The sequence below is a fragment of the Cynoglossus semilaevis genome, chromosome 14 (assembly GCF_000523025.1).
Source record: "Cynoglossus semilaevis isolate Cse_v1.0 chromosome 14, Cse_v1.0, whole genome shotgun sequence".
Classification (NCBI taxonomy): Eukaryota; Metazoa; Chordata; class Actinopteri; order Pleuronectiformes; family Cynoglossidae; genus Cynoglossus; species Cynoglossus semilaevis.
In genome coordinates, this window is record NC_024320.1 from 20,753,855 (window position 1) to 20,771,445 (window position 17,591).

Below are 17,591 nucleotides of genomic sequence, written 5' to 3' on the forward strand. Positions count from 1 at the left end.
AATCTCAGACTGACTGAGTCACTGTTTTTATGGTTTTGGTGTTTGTTGGTGTTTGGGTTTGTGTGAAGAAAATAGGAAATAGACATCATTACTGACAGCATAACTAGGGTAATGATGGAGGAGTTCAAAGACATTTACACTAACTTACACCTGCTAATGGTAATCTAATAAATCTAATTCTAATTATTAATTCATTATCCAAACTGCAGGTTTCTTATCTTTTAGCAAAAAAGAAATTCCATAAAAGTTGACTTTCTAAAACAAAAGTAAAAAGTAATTCCATAAAAGTTGACTTTCTAAAACTACAATATTAAAAAGTCAGTCACATGGTAAATCACTTATTATTATTTCTAAAATAAAAGAAGGGAAAATAATTGAATTTACTGATAACCCCAGATCCATTTGTTGAATTATTCACGACATGACTCCTGTCTGTCGGATTTACATTTTTAGACATTTTCTCTTTTACTGATTATGTAAACACATCATTAAATCATCACTGCCACCGTGGACTGTTACATTTCCCATACGTTTTATTGGTCAAAAAGTCAAAATCACTTCCCACATTTCCACTTTGAAAATGAGTTGGATTCTGTTTCAAAAACAGCTTCTTCTAACGTTTTATGAATTATGTTACACACAAAAATATTGTGATATAAGTTGTTTTTGATCCACATAATAAATAGAGGTGCAGGTGAATCAACACTTGAAAAAAATAGAGGTGCAGGTGAATCAACACTTTTTTTTTTCTTTTTCCAACACTGATGTAGGCGTGCTTTTAATGCTGAGGTTGTCAATATGTGCACAGTGCAGTGAAGGTTTTACCACAGTAACTATAAACCTACTGCAGTCTGCAGTCTTTACAACTTTATTTCAAAACCATCATGTCACAGTGTATGAAGATTTTAATGATGATGATGGAGTTGTAGAAATTAGTGCTAAAAATAATAGACACTAAAATAAAATCTTTAAAAAATATTTTAAAAGACAGGATCTTATGGTAGGTTTTAAGAGCAGTTTTAATCTTTAATATTAGCAGCGTGGGACTTCGGAGGTTAATGAACTCAGCCTTGTCACTGTCAGCTAAATCTTCTCTGCAGTGCACTGAGCACAGAGCTTTTATTGCATATCCTTGGATACGTCTCCTCAGCATTTTGATGCACGGTGCTTTTATAGCCGTATTGTTTTCAAGGTATAAGGGAGTGGCTCTCAGAAGATGGAGCTGAAACAGGAGGACACGACAGGGCGTGTTGTGGCTGACGGCATTGGCATAACTGCTGGTTACCAGGATGTTGTAGCAGTGATTCAAAGAGACTCCAGACCCCACACCCTTTTATACCGGCATGTCAATGCCATTTTCCCATCCTCCATTCTCTGCCCCGTCTTCTTCATCTTCCTCATGTGTGTCGTTGCCTTGCAACCAAAGGCGAGATGCACTGTTGATGTGGGAATAATTAGCAGCGTAGAATCCCCAAGTGTCTGTCAGTGAACAGAGAGAAGAAAGGAGAAGACAGGGGACAGACAGGGAGTGGAACAGAGAGGATAAGGGGCGCAGGAGGGGAGGGTGGGAGGGCAGGGCGACTGGAGAGGAGAGAAAAGCAATCAAGGATGCAAGGAAGACTTAAAACAAAATATATAGGAAGTCACAGAGGAGGTGACTGTACAGTATATATGGGAAAACTGGAAATATAGATACAGTCTGTCTATCTGTCTATACATCACTAAATTTTAATGTTTATAACGCCCCCTGATGGGGAAGAAAAGGTAGCCGCTTGCGTTTGCCTGCCATCTAAAATGGGAAAAACTTTAAGTCTGTCCTCCTCTGAGGTTTGACTTTCTCTAAGACAGACTTTTAACTATTGATTAGACTTCAAAGAAGTTGTCTCATATTTTCTTTAAGCTGTGTGATTCAGCACTTTGTTGTACTTATGTGAAAAAAGAGGAGGCGACGGCTTTAGCATCGATCTTGTTACGTACAGCTTTCAGAAAGAAAAGTGCACCGCTGCCCAAAATAACTTCCCAACATCGAGGCTATCTTTTTATGCCTCGTAATTTGCAGAAAACAATTTGTCCCGGGGTAACAAACAAACAGCAGGTGGTTCTGCAGTAGAGATGGCGGAGGATGAATTAGATTATCTGTCTGCTTGGTACAAGAAGCCCCATCCATCACACTGCGCTACAGCCTGGCAAACCAGGGGCTCACAGTGAGGAGGGGGGGAAATCAGCAGCAAGGCAGGGGAACTGCAGTAAATCCCTGATGGACATGTGATACATCTGATTATGTATAGATTTCCCAGCACTCAACTATCAACACTGAGGCCTGAAAGGGCAACTGGAGACTTAAAAAGCCATCAGTGGGCCGCAAATCCATTCCAGACCCTCAATTATTGGGGTGTTTGAAGACAATATAATTTATGATCGATTTACGGTGTTTAAACAGATTTATCCCAGCTGACTGGCTGCATGTATATGTAGTTTCAAAGTCAATCTTGAAGGTAAATTAGACGATCGACTGGTCAGGCATCAGTCAAACTTCCTGTTCACAGTTTATCAGAGGAGACAGAAGCAGACCATGAGAGAACATCAGGGTTTCCTAATTATTGTTTTTCTCTCTGCCATGTTGTCATTGGATTTGACAGGTTATTTCCTAATGAGTTTAAAGCCCGGTGGTCTCAATACTTTGATGAGAAGATTGATTGGTCTGTGGGAAAGCGTGAGCAGAGACCGTACGTCCCAGATGTGGTGTGTGCTATCGTTTTCCTTTTCATACAGTTGTGTCGAAACGTGGTAAGCAGTGACATCGGCGCCCGCCTCCACCCACATGTCTGCTGGTGGAAGTCAGTGGGGTCAATTATTCAGAAGTGGTGGAAAAGGAAATGACAGGGAGGGGGAGGTGCTGACACCAAGAGGAGACAGTCCTGAAGGATTTAAAGACCGTAATCCTCATGTGTGCACTTATGACTGCAGAAAGGTGGAGGCGCTGGGGTCACGTGTTCCACTCATCTATTTTGGTGTGGTGCCATCCACATCGACGTGTCTCGCCTGGTTCCGACTGTGGCTGCCGGGCTGCACCGGTCTTACACTGTCATTCTGCCAGGAGGAGAATGCTCAGTGATGCGTTAGCTCGTCTCCTGCTGAGACAGAGCTGCAGGACCAGAGCTATAGTCGGGGTCAAGCAAGCGTCAGGGCACAATGTGTCATTTTTTTGACAAGTGGGCCAGGACATACAGTCTGGTGGTCTTGGTGGTGTGGGTGAGGGTAGTCTGTCTGTCTGTCTGTCAAAATATGCACCAACTGTCATTATACAGACATATGGACATTTTGTAAACAATAAGGGTCGGTCCTTTGCTTTAAACTATAATTCATAATATAATTTAAAAATATTTTTGGACAAATAACATTTTATTGTGTTCATTTAATATGAGCAAGTGTGTGTTAACTATTATTAAGGACATTCACTTACAAAGAAATTAAAATTAGAAATATAGTAGAATGATTCAGATAAGGCCGGTTTATCTCCATTTATTTAATCTATGATTGAAGATGAAATAAAACAGAAAATGCAAAATGTGTGAAAGTATTTCTTCATTGATTTTGATTATAAAATCGAGAACCCATTATTGGTACAGCACTTCTGAACACACTGCATTTACTGAGCCTCATTTATTGAATCGACGTTTTTGTATTTTAGTTTAACACAAATCAATAATGGATGTTTACGAAAACATTCTCCAATCGTTTTCTTTAAAGATGTAAAGAGCAGGAGTCAAACGTATAACTCCCATACTGTAGGTCTGTCTTCATACAAAGCACTGCCAGTCTGTTGACTGACATTTGACACATAATTACAGACAGTGTGGTCTGAACTCCTTTCACTGAGCTCATTGAAGAGTATCTGTAAAGAAAATACGTTTTCTCATGAATTTCAAGTGAATGAAAAGGTTCCTCTGTACGGAGGGCCAGTCCGTCGGGAGGAGGCTGCAGGGTTAATGGCTGCATGAACTCCATGATGAAAACCTTCTATATGAAATATGTATGGAGGAATGGGCCCAGCTGTCAGATTATGACTGCAGTATCACGTCTCTCGGGATGAGACGCTGACTTCATGGAGTATATTCATCTGAATTTCAGCCTGTATTGTAACACCCCGCTTCCATCTTAGTGGGTAAGGCTTCATTCTCCCATGAACTGCCACTGCTGTATACGTTTGGTGATTTTCAGTGAGAAATTTGTTCATTCATTTGTTGTGTTCCGTACATTCCAAGAACAGAAAAAATTCTTATTTGAAGAAATAGACTTACTACTGCACATGCATAATATCAATGTATATTTATGTTCCGTGTGTTTTCTGTTGCAGGTCAGAGAATTCTGCATCATAAAAGTAATGTCCTGGAAACAGTGGTTCTCATCAACCCTTCAGATGAAGCAGTCAGTACTGAGGTAAAATTGGCTCCGTGTTGTTAGCAGTTTGTCATCATAATGTCCTCCCTCTGTCTCTGCTAATGAGAGCAGATTTACAACTCTTTAAAGAACACACACGCGTTAGCAAAATTAAACCTGGAAGGTATTAGTTATAACGTCGCTGCTGTTTGTCCAGTTATCCACTGGCATTAATGAAGTGTAATTTGCTGATCTGGTTGAAATACAGGAGCAGTCCAATTCCAAAGGGACAAAACTAATGATTCATTCACAGTGACATTAACAAGCAAGGCATTTATTAAAGAGCACATTTTAATGGAATACTAGGTGTGAAGCTTAGATGGGATGAGATTCTCCATGTGTCATGACATCATTTTAGCGCTGGCTTTACCATATCTCTGTCTGCAGTCAAGCTGTGCATTAATTATATTTTAGAGCTCAGTGAGATGGACCTGGGCTGCAGCCCAGACCAGCTGATGGTGAAACAGACCAACAAAGAGATGGGCTGAGAGGGGGCGGGGTGGGATACCGTAGATGGATAAGAGGGAAATGTACTTTTATTGAGTGGTCAGCTAATTAGCTAATGGACTTGGGAACATTTCATTTAAATTTAACAGGTTCTTTAGCTAATTGCTTTTCAATGCCTTCTAAACGCTGTGATTCAACATTATTTTTAAGTGCAGCTTTTTAGTTTTGATTAATAAAATATGATATATGTCTCTTTTTCTTTTCCAGGTTCGTCTGATGATTTCAGACACGGCCAGACACAAGCTTCTGGTTCTCTCGGGCCAATGTTCTGAAATGTCAGGGGAGCTGATTCTTCAGTCCGGATCCTTTTCTTTCTCTAATTTCATAGACATATTCACTGACCAGGAGGTGAGCAAATGTCCACTTATGTTTTATACCATGTCACACTGAACTCGATGAGCATTCACACACAGTTACCAAACGAGTTGTACAACGAGCTGGAATGTCAGTCGTCTTGGTGGTGTTTTTAGAGTTTAATTTTTTTTTCCTCTCATGCCCAGATTGGGGAATTGCTCAGCACCATTCACCCAGCAAACAAAGCCTATCTTACACTCTTCTGCCCCGAACAAGGCGACTGGAAAAACTCTAACTTGGACAAACACAACCTGCAGGACTTCATCAACATGAAACTAAACTCAGCACTTATACTCCCCGAGATGGAGGGGCTCTCTGAATTCACAGAGTACTTGTCCGAATCCGTCGACATCCCGTCACCTTTTGACATGCTAGAACCACCAACCTCAGGTGGATTCCTGAAACTCTCCAAACCGTGCTGTTACATTTTTCCTGGCGGTCACGGCGACTCTGCTCTCTTTGCTGTGAATGGCTTCAACATGCTCATTAACGGCGGCTCAGACCGGAGGTCCTGCTTCTGGAAACTGGTGAGACATTTGGATCGGGTGGACTCCATCCTGCTGACGCACATTGGTGATGATAACCTCCCAGGCATCAACAGCATGCTGCTGAGGAAGATTGCCGAAGCTGAGGAAGAACAGTCTCAAGGATCAACAGCGAACAGTGACTGGGTGAAGAACATGATTTCTCCAGATATTGGTGTGGTGTTTGTGAACCTTCCTGAGAACCTAGATAACCCTGCACCCAACTACAAAGTGCGGAAGATCATTGAGGAAGCAGCTTCTACTCATCAGTTCCTCACCAAGTTAAATTTAAGGATAGAACCATTGCAGAGGCCTGTTGGGAACACAATAGAACCAATAATCCTTTTCCAGAAGATGGGCGTTGGAAAGCTTGAGATGTATGTGCTTAATCCTTCGAAGAACAGCAAGGAGATGCAGCACTTCATGAAGCAGTGGACAGGCAGCGAAAAAGACGCGGCTTCCATTCTCCTGCCAAACGGAAAAGAATCCCAGTTCCCTGTCTCTTACTTGACATCGATTTCCTCACTCATCGTGTGGCACCCAGCGAATTCCTCAGAGAAGGTTGTGCGAGTTCTTTTCCCTGGAAATGCCACCCAGCATCACATCTTTGAAGGTTTAGAAAAGCTAAAGCACTTGGAGTTTTTGAAGCAGCCTGTTGTAACTCAGAAAGCGATGTCTGCCACCGTGTCTTCAACACCAACCATAAAGCAAGCAAAGATGAAACACAGGGCGGACAGCAAAGAAAGTCTGAAATCCACCCCCAGGCCGTCACCAAGCAAGAGCATCAGGAAGGACTCAAAGGAGGAAGCTCCAGAAAAGGCAAAGACAGATGCAGAAAGTACACATGAAAAAACTCAAAAAGTGGAGAAAAAAGAAAAGGTCTCAGTGAGAAAAGTAAAGACGAGTGAGAAAGAATCGAAGGCAAAGGCAGACACAACAGTACAAAATGAAGCACTGGAAAATAAAAAGTCTGAACTTAAACAAAAGGCAGAAAAGGTGACTAAGAAGGAGCCGAGAATTTCAATGGAGAAGAAAAGAGAGGCAAGAAAGGAAGTGGCAAAGAAAGATGATATTTTTAAACAGGAAAGTCGAAAAGATGAGAAGGTGAAAAAGGAGGACGCAAAGAAAACTTTGAAGAAGGACATCAGAAAGGACTCCCCTCTGAAGGAGAAGAAAGAAGAGAAAAAAGAGCAAAAGAAAGACATCAGAAGGCCAACCAAGGATGTGAAAAAGACGGATGAAAAGAGTTCAGCACCGAAACCAAAGGCTTTAAAGAAAGACAGTGCCTCAAATAAAGACGCAGGATTACCATCGAAATCAAAGGAGAAGGGAAAAACAAAAGTAACAAAGGCAGAAACAAAAATAGATGACGTGAAACAGGCAGCTTCAGCCGCTGCTGCTGCTGCCACTGCTGCTGTCGCCGCTGTTGCTGCTGTTGGCGTTGCTGCCGTTGCTGCTGGGCCCCTTTGCTTTGTAGGTTCTTTAGCTAATTGCTTTTCAATGCCTTCTAAACGCTGTGATTCAACATTATTTTTAAGTGCAGCTTTTTAGTTTTGATTAATAAAATATGATATATGTCTCTTTTTCTTTTCCAGGTTCGTCTGATGATTTCAGACACGGCCAGACACAAGCTTCTGGTTCTCTCGGGCCAATGTTCTGAAATGTCAGGGGAGCTGATTCTTCAGTCCGGATCCTTTTCTTTCTCTAATTTCATAGACATATTCACTGACCAGGAGGTGAGCAAATGTCCACTTATGTTTTATACCATGTCACACTGAACTCGATGAGCATTCACACACAGTTACCAAACGAGTTGTACAACGAGCTGGAATGTCAGTCGTCTTGGTGGTGTTTTTAGAGTTTAATTTTTTTTTCCTCTCATGCCCAGATTGGGGAATTGCTCAGCACCATTCACCCAGCAAACAAAGCCTATCTTACACTCTTCTGCCCCGAACAAGGCGACTGGAAAAACTCTAACTTGGACAAACACAACCTGCAGGACTTCATCAACATGAAACTAAACTCAGCACTTATACTCCCCGAGATGGAGGGGCTCTCTGAATTCACAGAGTACTTGTCCGAATCCGTCGACATCCCGTCACCTTTTGACATGCTAGAACCACCAACCTCAGGTGGATTCCTGAAACTCTCCAAACCGTGCTGTTACATTTTTCCTGGCGGTCACGGCGACTCTGCTCTCTTTGCTGTGAATGGCTTCAACATGCTCATTAACGGCGGCTCAGACCGGAGGTCCTGCTTCTGGAAACTGGTGAGACATTTGGATCGGGTGGACTCCATCCTGCTGACGCACATTGGTGATGATAACCTCCCAGGCATCAACAGCATGCTGCTGAGGAAGATTGCCGAAGCTGAGGAAGAACAGTCTCAAGGATCAACAGCGAACAGTGACTGGGTGAAGAACATGATTTCTCCAGATATTGGTGTGGTGTTTGTGAACCTTCCTGAGAACCTAGATAACCCTGCACCCAACTACAAAGTGCGGAAGATCATTGAGGAAGCAGCTTCTACTCATCAGTTCCTCACCAAGTTAAATTTAAGGATAGAACCATTGCAGAGGCCTGTTGGGAACACAATAGAACCAATAATCCTTTTCCAGAAGATGGGCGTTGGAAAGCTTGAGATGTATGTGCTTAATCCTTCGAAGAACAGCAAGGAGATGCAGCACTTCATGAAGCAGTGGACAGGCAGCGAAAAAGACGCGGCTTCCATTCTCCTGCCAAACGGAAAAGAATCCCAGTTCCCTGTCTCTTACTTGACATCGATTTCCTCACTCATCGTGTGGCACCCAGCGAATTCCTCAGAGAAGGTTGTGCGAGTTCTTTTCCCTGGAAATGCCACCCAGCATCACATCTTTGAAGGTTTAGAAAAGCTAAAGCACTTGGAGTTTTTGAAGCAGCCTGTTGTAACTCAGAAAGCGATGTCTGCCACCGTGTCTTCAACACCAACCATAAAGCAAGCAAAGATGAAACACAGGGCGGACAGCAAAGAAAGTCTGAAATCCACCCCCAGGCCGTCACCAAGCAAGAGCATCAGGAAGGACTCAAAGGAGGAAGCTCCAGAAAAGGCAAAGACAGATGCAGAAAGTACACATGAAAAAACTCAAAAAGTGGAGAAAAAAGAAAAGGTCTCAGTGAGAAAAGTAAAGACGAGTGAGAAAGAATCGAAGGCAAAGGCAGACACAACAGTACAAAATGAAGCACTGGAAAATAAAAAGTCTGAACTTAAACAAAAGGCAGAAAAGGTGACTAAGAAGGAGCCGAGAATTTCAATGGAGAAGAAAAGAGAGGCAAGAAAGGAAGTGGCAAAGAAAGATGATATTTTTAAACAGGAAAGTCGAAAAGATGAGAAGGTGAAAAAGGAGGACGCAAAGAAAACTTTGAAGAAGGACATCAGAAAGGACTCCCCTCTGAAGGAGAAGAAAGAAGAGAAAAAAGAGCAAAAGAAAGACATCAAAAGGCCAACCAAGGATGTGAAAAAGACGGATGAAAAGAGTTCAGCACCGAAACCAAAGGCTTTAAAGAAAGACAGTGCCTCAAATAAAGACGCAGGATTACCATCGAAATCAAAGGAGAAGGGAAAAACAAAAGTAACAAAGGCAGAAACAAAAATAGATGACGTGAAACAGGCAGCTTCAGCCGCTGCTGCTGCTGCCACTGCTGCTGTCGCCGCTGTTGCTGCTGTTGCCGTTGCTGCCGTTGCTGCTGCTCCCGTTGCTGTTGCTCCCGTTGCTGCTGCTCCCGCCAGTGATGAAGTGGAAGACCTCGAGGCAGTACGGTCTCTTATGTCCACACCAGAGGACCTTACTAAAGACTTTGAAGAGCTCAGGGGTGAGGAGTTGGTCGAAGATGAAGCAGTGATACAACAACTTGAGGAAGAAGAGGTTGTAATGGTCCACCATGAAGAAATACTACAGACCAAAGAGTCACCAGAGGCTCTGGAGTCTGTAGATGAGGGTATAACCACAACAGAGCCTGAAGGTGACAGTGGGGTGACCCCAGATGAACAGGTTTGTAAGGTGAAGCTCAATGAAAGTGTGAGTGAAAAGTTTGAAGACGAAGGAACCGTAATGGAGGAGACACCCGAGGGGGGAGACTATGAAGAGAAAGGAGAGATAGAAGAGATTTATGAACCACACAGAATGGAATTAGATGTTGATAAAATGACTCCCAGTGAAGATGAGCCTAAGGACAGGCAAGATGAAGCCGAACAAGAGGATGCTGTTGAAGAGAATGTTGGTGCGATGACTGAAAAATCAGAAGATCTGCTCTCAAGTCCACCACAACCAGAGACACAGAAGATCCTTGTGTCTGCCTCACCCAAAGTGTCCTCACCTGTTTCTCCAGCTGCATCTATTCACGATGAAATGCTTCCAATTGGCTTTGAGAGCCCAACAGCCTCGGATGATGAAAACAGAAACTCTGGCTTCACTCAGTCCAACATGGAGGTCCCCTGTGTGCCTGCTCCTGCAGATGAAATTGTGACACCCCAGCAAGTTATAGCTGATGAAAGCACGAGTGATAGAGATGACTCACTTCCAGAGGTTGGTGGAGAATTCTCATCTGTAGAGTCCAGTAAGAATAAGACTTACCTTGTCGAAGCTCAGACTGGATCAGGCCAGGGTCATAGTGAAGCCACTGAAGGTCATGACTACAGCCATTCTGCTTCAACAGTATCTACACCATCATCGCTAGAAGAATCAAAATTGTCTAAGGACCTCACTGTTGCGGAGAAAGCTGAGCAGGGTGACTCAGCACAGGAGGATGCCGTCTCAGCTCTCCTTACAACATTTTCCACAACAGAACCTTTTATTCGTTCTCCCTCGGTGGAATGTAAGGATGCATTTGACACGCCAACAAATTTTGGTGCTGCAATAGAATTGTCCACCACAATGGCGGGCGACACCGTAACAAATGTAGAAACTTCCATCAGTGCTGAAGACAAGACACTAGAAGAAGCGAATTCGCCTCAATCCTCTGGTCACACGCCTTACTACCAGTCACCGGTTGATGAAAAAGCTACAACTTTGCCTCCTGTCTCAGATGACAAAGAGCCCGGTCCTACAATTGTGGAACTACTGAGTGATAAAGAGGATTCCTCCAACAGAGTTACTCCTGAACCTGATGAACCATACCAGGAAAGTTGCTCCCCCGTAGAGAGGGCAGTATCCCCTCCCAAAACCCCTTCTCCCACTGAGCCTGACTCCCCAAAACAGAAGGTGGAGTCACCCCTTGATATCGAAGACAACATAAATGCCGGAGCCTTTGTACCAATGACCAAACAGGATTCAGACACCAACCCATTTACATCTGTCAAAGAGGAGAGTAAAATGTCAATATCAGAGGGCACCACATCCGAAAAGTCAGAAACACCTTTGGAAGAAGTGGTAGCAGAAGACACAATCTCACATTTGGCCTCAGCATCCACCGCCTCCCTGGCCACCAGCTCTCTACCAGAGCCAACCACTGATTCTCCTTCTCTCCACGCGGAGGTCGGTTCTCCTCACTCCACAGAGGTAGACGACTCGCTGTCTGTGTCTGTGGTTCAGACACCAACCACCTTCCATGAAGCTGAGGGATCACCATCCAAGGAAGACAGCCCCAGGCCCATGTCTATCTCCCCCGATATCTCACCAAAATCAAAATGCAGAACACAAGTGCAGGATACAAAATCCCCAGAGCATTCCACCATGTCTTTGGAGTATGGACAGGAATCCCCTGACCACTCCTTAGCACTAGATTTCAGCAAGCAGTCCCCCGAGTACCCATTTATGACAGGCAGTTCCCGGGCTACCGAGAATGGTCCAACGGAGGTTGAATACAGTCCCTCAGAAGGAGCAGATGCTAAACCGTCAAGAGAACCTGGTTCTGTAGTGGATAAGCTGTTGATTTTTGAGGATTCTATGCGTGCCACCTCTGCAACTCCGTCAGATGCCTCTCAGTCTACACCATCGGTTACAACCCCTTGTCAAATGACAGAGATACCTCCTGCTGTGGCTGAGGTAACAGATAAATCCCCTGTTACCCCTAAGGCAGCATCTCTTACCCAGTCTCCTCAATCCAGTGACCCATTGCCAGGATTTGTGGGTCTCACTCTTAAGGACAGCACAAGCCCAATTTCACCATCCCTGGAAAAGGTTTCTGATAGAGCTTTCACACCTCAACCGTTTGACAAGTCGCCTTCACCACCCACCGCTACTTCACCATGGTCTTGTTCTCCAGTGAAAGATGAGGCAGAGGATCCAGCTAAGGATTTAAAACCTTTTGAATTTCAGGATTCAACACATGAGGAGAAACCCTCAGTGAGCCCCAAAGTTCAGTCTCCTTCCTGTCTTTCTCCTTCCTTCGATCTGTGTGGTTATTCTGCCAGTGGATCCAGGGACCCAGAATCCACCCAGAGGTGTTCCACAGCTCCATCCAAGACAGATGTCGATCTCTGCCTTGTCACTTCATGTGAGTACCGTCACCCCAAGACGGAACTGTCTCCATCTTTTATCAACCCTAACCCCTTGGAGTACTTCATCAATGAAGAAAGTGCTTTGGATGAGGAGAAGCCTCTTGCCAAGTTTGGGGGAGGTCCCCCACCTCCAGGTGGTAAACTTTCTTCCAGACAATGTGATGAGACCCCACCTACTTCCATCAGTGAATCTGCCCCATCTCAGACAGACTCAGACGTACCCCCAGGTACAGAGGAGTGCCCCTCCATTACAGCGGATGCCAACATTGACTCTGAAGATGACTCTGAGACTCTGCCGACCGACAGAACCCTGACCTACAGGCACGCTGACCCTCCTCCGGTCCTCAGGGATTCGGCTCCGTCGTCAGGACACCATGATGTCTGCATGGTGGACCCAGAGGCCCTGAAGGCTGAAGAAAATGCCAATACTGATGGAGGAGAAAAGCCCAAGAAGAAAAAATTATCCAAAAAGACTTCGTCACCTGCTAGAAAGAGCGGCCTATCAAAAGTCAAAGATGCAAAGACTGAGTCTCCAAAGAAGAGTGCCGGAGAAGGAAAGGATGCCAAAAATGCAACAAATACTTCTGCATCAAGAGGTGTCAAGAGTGCCGCGTCAGGTTAGACTCGATGCTCTCATTGTTGTTACTTAGACCAGGTGTGGGCAAACTCTTTGGGCCACAATTGTCCCTAAAATTGAACAGGGGAGCCGGGTCAGGAGCAGATAGATGGAGCGTTCGTGTGAACTAAGATAAAGGACATGTAAAAGTCATGCATAAAGGCTAAAATGCTTTTATCATTTTCTACACCATCTATTAGGGACATGTGGGTATTGCAGGAAAAAGGCAGAAGTATGATAATATAAATAAATTATATAATTTTGAAAAGTTTGGTGGGCCAGATTAAAAAGCTGAACGGGCCACATCCAGCCCCCGGGCCTCAGTTTGCCCATGCCTGACTTAGACTTGTTGATTTTAAATGTATAAATTGAAATGCTTTTTTCAGGTGGTGGTAGTGCAAAGACGTCACTGCCCAACTGTCCTCCCATGTACATGGATCTGGTGTACATCCCCAACCACTGCAGCGCTAAGAATGTGGATTCTGAGTTCTTCAAGTACGTACGCTCCTCTTACTACGTGGTCAGTGGGAATGATCATACGGCTCAGGAGCCAAGTCGAACTGTCCTTGATGCTCTGCTGGAAGGAAAGGCCCAGTGGGGGAACAACATGCAGGTAGGTTTTCACATGCACAGACTATGTAGTATTGTCAGTATTTCATAAGTATTTCATGTATATTCATTGGGTCTTTTATTGGATAAACATGGATTTACACTTGTATTATCCATGTGATTCATATATATATATTATATATTCATATATGTTTTGTTTGTGGCGCTTTGGCAATGTCTCTGTCATTGGTGTGGAACCACAGGGTTCACCTCCTGGGCAAGTTTGAATCCCGGTTAGGGCGGTTGGTACCTTCCAGTGGACTCACCACCCACAGGAAGGTTTGGGGGGTTGGTACGGTGCAATGTGATTTGGGTGGCGACTATATATATATATATGTTAAATGTTAATGCCAATTTCGAGGATCTTGAAATGATTTTCTAACCACTCATTTCTTCAACGTCAGGTCACTCTGATTCCAACTCATGACACTGATGTTCTGAGGGAGTGGTACCAGGAGACCCACGACAAACAGCAAGAGCTGAACATCATGGTTCTGGCCAGCAGCAGCACTGTCGTCATGCAGGATGAGTCCTTCCCAGCCTGTAAGATTGAGATGTAAGCCTGAAGCGCCAAAACATTTTAAGATAAAAGAAGCCTTGCCAGAGATAGTTAAGATGTGTTTTATGGTTGGAGAAAACAAATCTGTGCTGCAGTGAAACTGAACCGGCTTTTAGATACAATCAGTGTAATTTCTAATGCATTTCACCCTAACAACATAATGCCTGGGTTAAAGACAGACAAAGGGTATAAATAAACTCAGTTTGTAGGCCTCCAATCAAAGGGAAAGACACGATAATGAATTGTATTGGAAGGAAATAATAAAGAGCACCGGCTCCAGATTTTTTAGTGACTCATTAATTTAAATGCCTGTCAGAGAACAAAACATCCGAACACATGGCTTTCATTTTGACTAATGTTATTCACACCAAATGATAAATCAGTATGTTATTGCCTTTCTAGGAAGTGAGAATGAATGTACATGAGCTGGTGTAACGACAGCGTCTGCATTCTGGTAGTGATCTTTAACACGGCCGTTATTTGGATTGTCGAAGGATAAGAAACGTAACCTGACGCACAGTAACATCACAGATGTCTGATAAAGTGCCCCTCACATTGTGAAATCTGCTGTTGAATTCAAATCCACTGGATCCATTTGGATCCATTGTGTTTTCCCCCTTTTGGGATATACTGTATATTTATTTCAAATTTATTTATTAATGATAATAATTTATTATTGTGCACAAATTCCTGTATTTGCCGTGCAACACAACGCTGATGGAGACTGATCTTCTTTGTCTTTGTTACATCTGTAAAGTTATGTTTAATGTCAGTCGTTTTATTTAATTTATTTTTTTTATTTCTGTATCCACTGAAACAGTTTCTGATCTGCTCTGGGCGTGAACTCATTGCACAGAGGGAGAGCCAGTCTTTCCCAATGTAAAGCAAGTGAGGCAGGATGTTTTCATACATCTTGAAATGTCTTGTTTTTCTAAAGCACTGTACTGTAATTATAAATAGCTGTTGTGGCTGACGGGGTGTTTGACATAAGCGCATGATTTCTGACACGTTAGGATTTTTCTCTTGCAGCGAGGGATTTCCCCTTGGACTTTGGGCGTTAGAACAGCAGGGATATGAAAGTATAAATGTAAGAAGCATTTTAGGATTTTTTTTTTGAAGGTCACAGTGCCATTGTACAGTCACAGAAGCAGTGGGTCTGTGGAGTCACTGTTAACTCAGAGCGTGGATTGTCAGGTCAGAGGGAGCGGGAAATATCTGGTACCAAGGTTAACAAGAGAAACAGCTTCTAGTTGTGGCAGTGGTTGTTCTCAGCCAGGAGAGTGAGTGGGTGAGTGAGTGAGTGAGTGAGTGGGTGAGTGAGTGAGTGGGTGAGGCGCGGTTCAGATGAAAGTATGTAAAACAAAACTCGACACTTTAACCACAATCATGACACAGACCACACCGACAGCATAACGGCTATTGGACAACTTTGACAGTCCTGCTTAAGGATAACCATCTAACAAACACACACACACCGTAACAACAGGCGTCCAGACTTGTTGCAGTTGACAGTATGAGTGACACGTCGGCTGTTCACTTGTCACAGACGCCAACCAGGTCGAATCTCAAACCAACAATAACCTACAAACACAGAGAAGACACTAGACCAAAACCGACTCTTCTCTTCTTTGACTTCTTTCTCTTACACTTACTCTTTTTCTCTCTCAGTCTATTTATCGCTGCCTTTCTCCGTTGTCCTTCTCCTGGGAGAACTTTATTAACGTTTGTCTGCGGCTGTGTGGTTTACTTGTCTTGTGATCATCCTGCATCCTCTCTCTCTCTCTCTCTCTCTCCCTCTAGTTCCCAAACCCATATAGTGTATACACAATAGCGATTAGTTTTAAGTGAGTGTTCCTTAGTGCTTTCTGATGTTGGTGTGCAATGTACCCTCGACCCCTACAGCAAAACCTGATTTAAGAGGAAAGTACCGAACTACTGAAGAACAAACATTCAAAAACAACAACAATAAAGTCTGGTATGAACACGAAGGTTTTGGGTCTGGGGTTTTTGTGTGTGTGTAGTGAATATCTTTTTTGTTATCACCACAAACAATACTCTTGCTGGGGTACATCAGGCTGCAACAGATGTATTGTTCCGTGTTTGTGTGTGGGGAAAAAATAGAGCAATATATTAAAAAAAAGAAGCTCAGAGTTCAAATAAAAGCATACACACAGATGTTACTGAGAGAATGAGACTATATATATATATATATATATGTCTAAGCTTTAAAATAAAATATAAAATATAGAATCTTAAACTAATGGTAAAGGCCACTGAAGGTCAAAACAAGTCTCAGATTAACATGGACGTATCGTGAATGTTTACTTCTAAAATACCTTTTGATACTTAGTCTAAAGATTATTTGGCTGTAGAGTAGATTTAATGAGATTCAGGCAAAGAAGATGCAGATCATATACAGTAAATTCCTTTAACATCCAGGAGGCCTGACATACATTGTACAAGTCTTAGACTGGTAGCACTTGTAGTACTTCGTAATACAGCTTTTAGACTGATTTAAAACATAACATAAAATCTATTTCTAACCCCTGACACACGTGTGGTTGAAGTCTAATAAATAACAACGTCTTCCGGTTTAATCTGTTTTTAGACTTCTTGTACAATGTGACATCTTTCTATAATCTACTCACTAGCATTATGACATATACAACACATTATCTTGTATTTATTATTGCAGCGTATGTCAATAAGTAAAAATATATAAATTATCCATGGAAACAAATCTCTTCATACAAATGATGCCAAACTAATTAACTTTAATGCCTGTAATGGATTAAGGGATTAAGACGATGCTATGTGGTTATGATAAATGAATTTAAATCAGTCCCTGGCCATATGTGGATGTAATGTATATTTACATTGGCTGACATCACCACGACAAAAACAATCAAATGCTCAGAAACATCAAACTGCCACGGACGGCTTCATGAAACGAATTTGCCTCCTCTATTTGATCCCAGCTTGAAAAAGTCCACACTTCTGAAAGTTCACTCGCTCAGTGCTGAGCCACAACTCATCAGTGACTTAGACCACTATAAAAAAGCACATTGTAATAATGCCTGCCATGCATTTCCTTTGTTGTGGGTTCCAAGACAGAACGCATATGTGTGAGTACAACATGTGATGGTTACATTTGGCACTGGTTTGACAGCATTGCTGCTAAATCACTGCCATTGTCTCTCTTAAAAAAAAAGTATTTTGAAAACAGTCCTAATTGTCAGAAATATATTCCAAATGAATACAATATATGCAACTCAAAACAAGTTAGAATATTTAATATAATATTTAAAATATGAAACATGCCAGATGGATATGAGTAAAATAATAATCCAGAACATATTCCGCTTCTTGGACCAGATGCTCCAGGATGAGACAACGCATCTCCGTACTCTGACCTTTGATTTGTTGTACGACGGGAGACCACAAGTCCATACATTTAATGACTAATGTCATGTGAGAACTGGACTGGGAAACCAGACTGAAAGCTCAC

The 17,591-nt window shown here is 42.9% G+C and overlaps 2 protein-coding genes across 10 annotated transcripts in view; one reads left to right on the top strand and one right to left on the bottom strand.

Moving 5' to 3' along the window:
- Nucleotides 1-16,071, top strand: part of map1b (microtubule-associated protein 1B) — an 18,436-nt gene extending 2,365 nt beyond the window's left edge. Inside the window, exons 3-7 of one of the 2 annotated variants that reach the window (XM_025062558.1) lie at nt 4,358-4,440; nt 5,155-5,295; nt 7,714-12,916; nt 13,302-13,528; nt 13,929-16,071. In XM_025062558.1, coding sequence (XP_024918326.1) covers nt 4,358-4,440; nt 5,155-5,295; nt 7,714-12,916; nt 13,302-13,528; nt 13,929-14,084 — 5,810 coding nt within the window. In that variant the 3' untranslated portion in view covers nt 14,085-16,071. Of the gene's footprint in view, nt 1-4,357; nt 4,441-5,154; nt 5,296-7,384; nt 7,562-7,713; nt 12,917-13,301; nt 13,529-13,928 lie in introns of those variants that run through there. The other variant, XM_025062557.1, reaches the window with a different exon arrangement.
- dab2ipb (DAB2 interacting protein b) overlaps nt 1-17,591 on the bottom strand; it is a 791,247-nt gene that overhangs the window by 230,068 nt on the left and 543,588 nt on the right. The window lies entirely within an intron of this gene.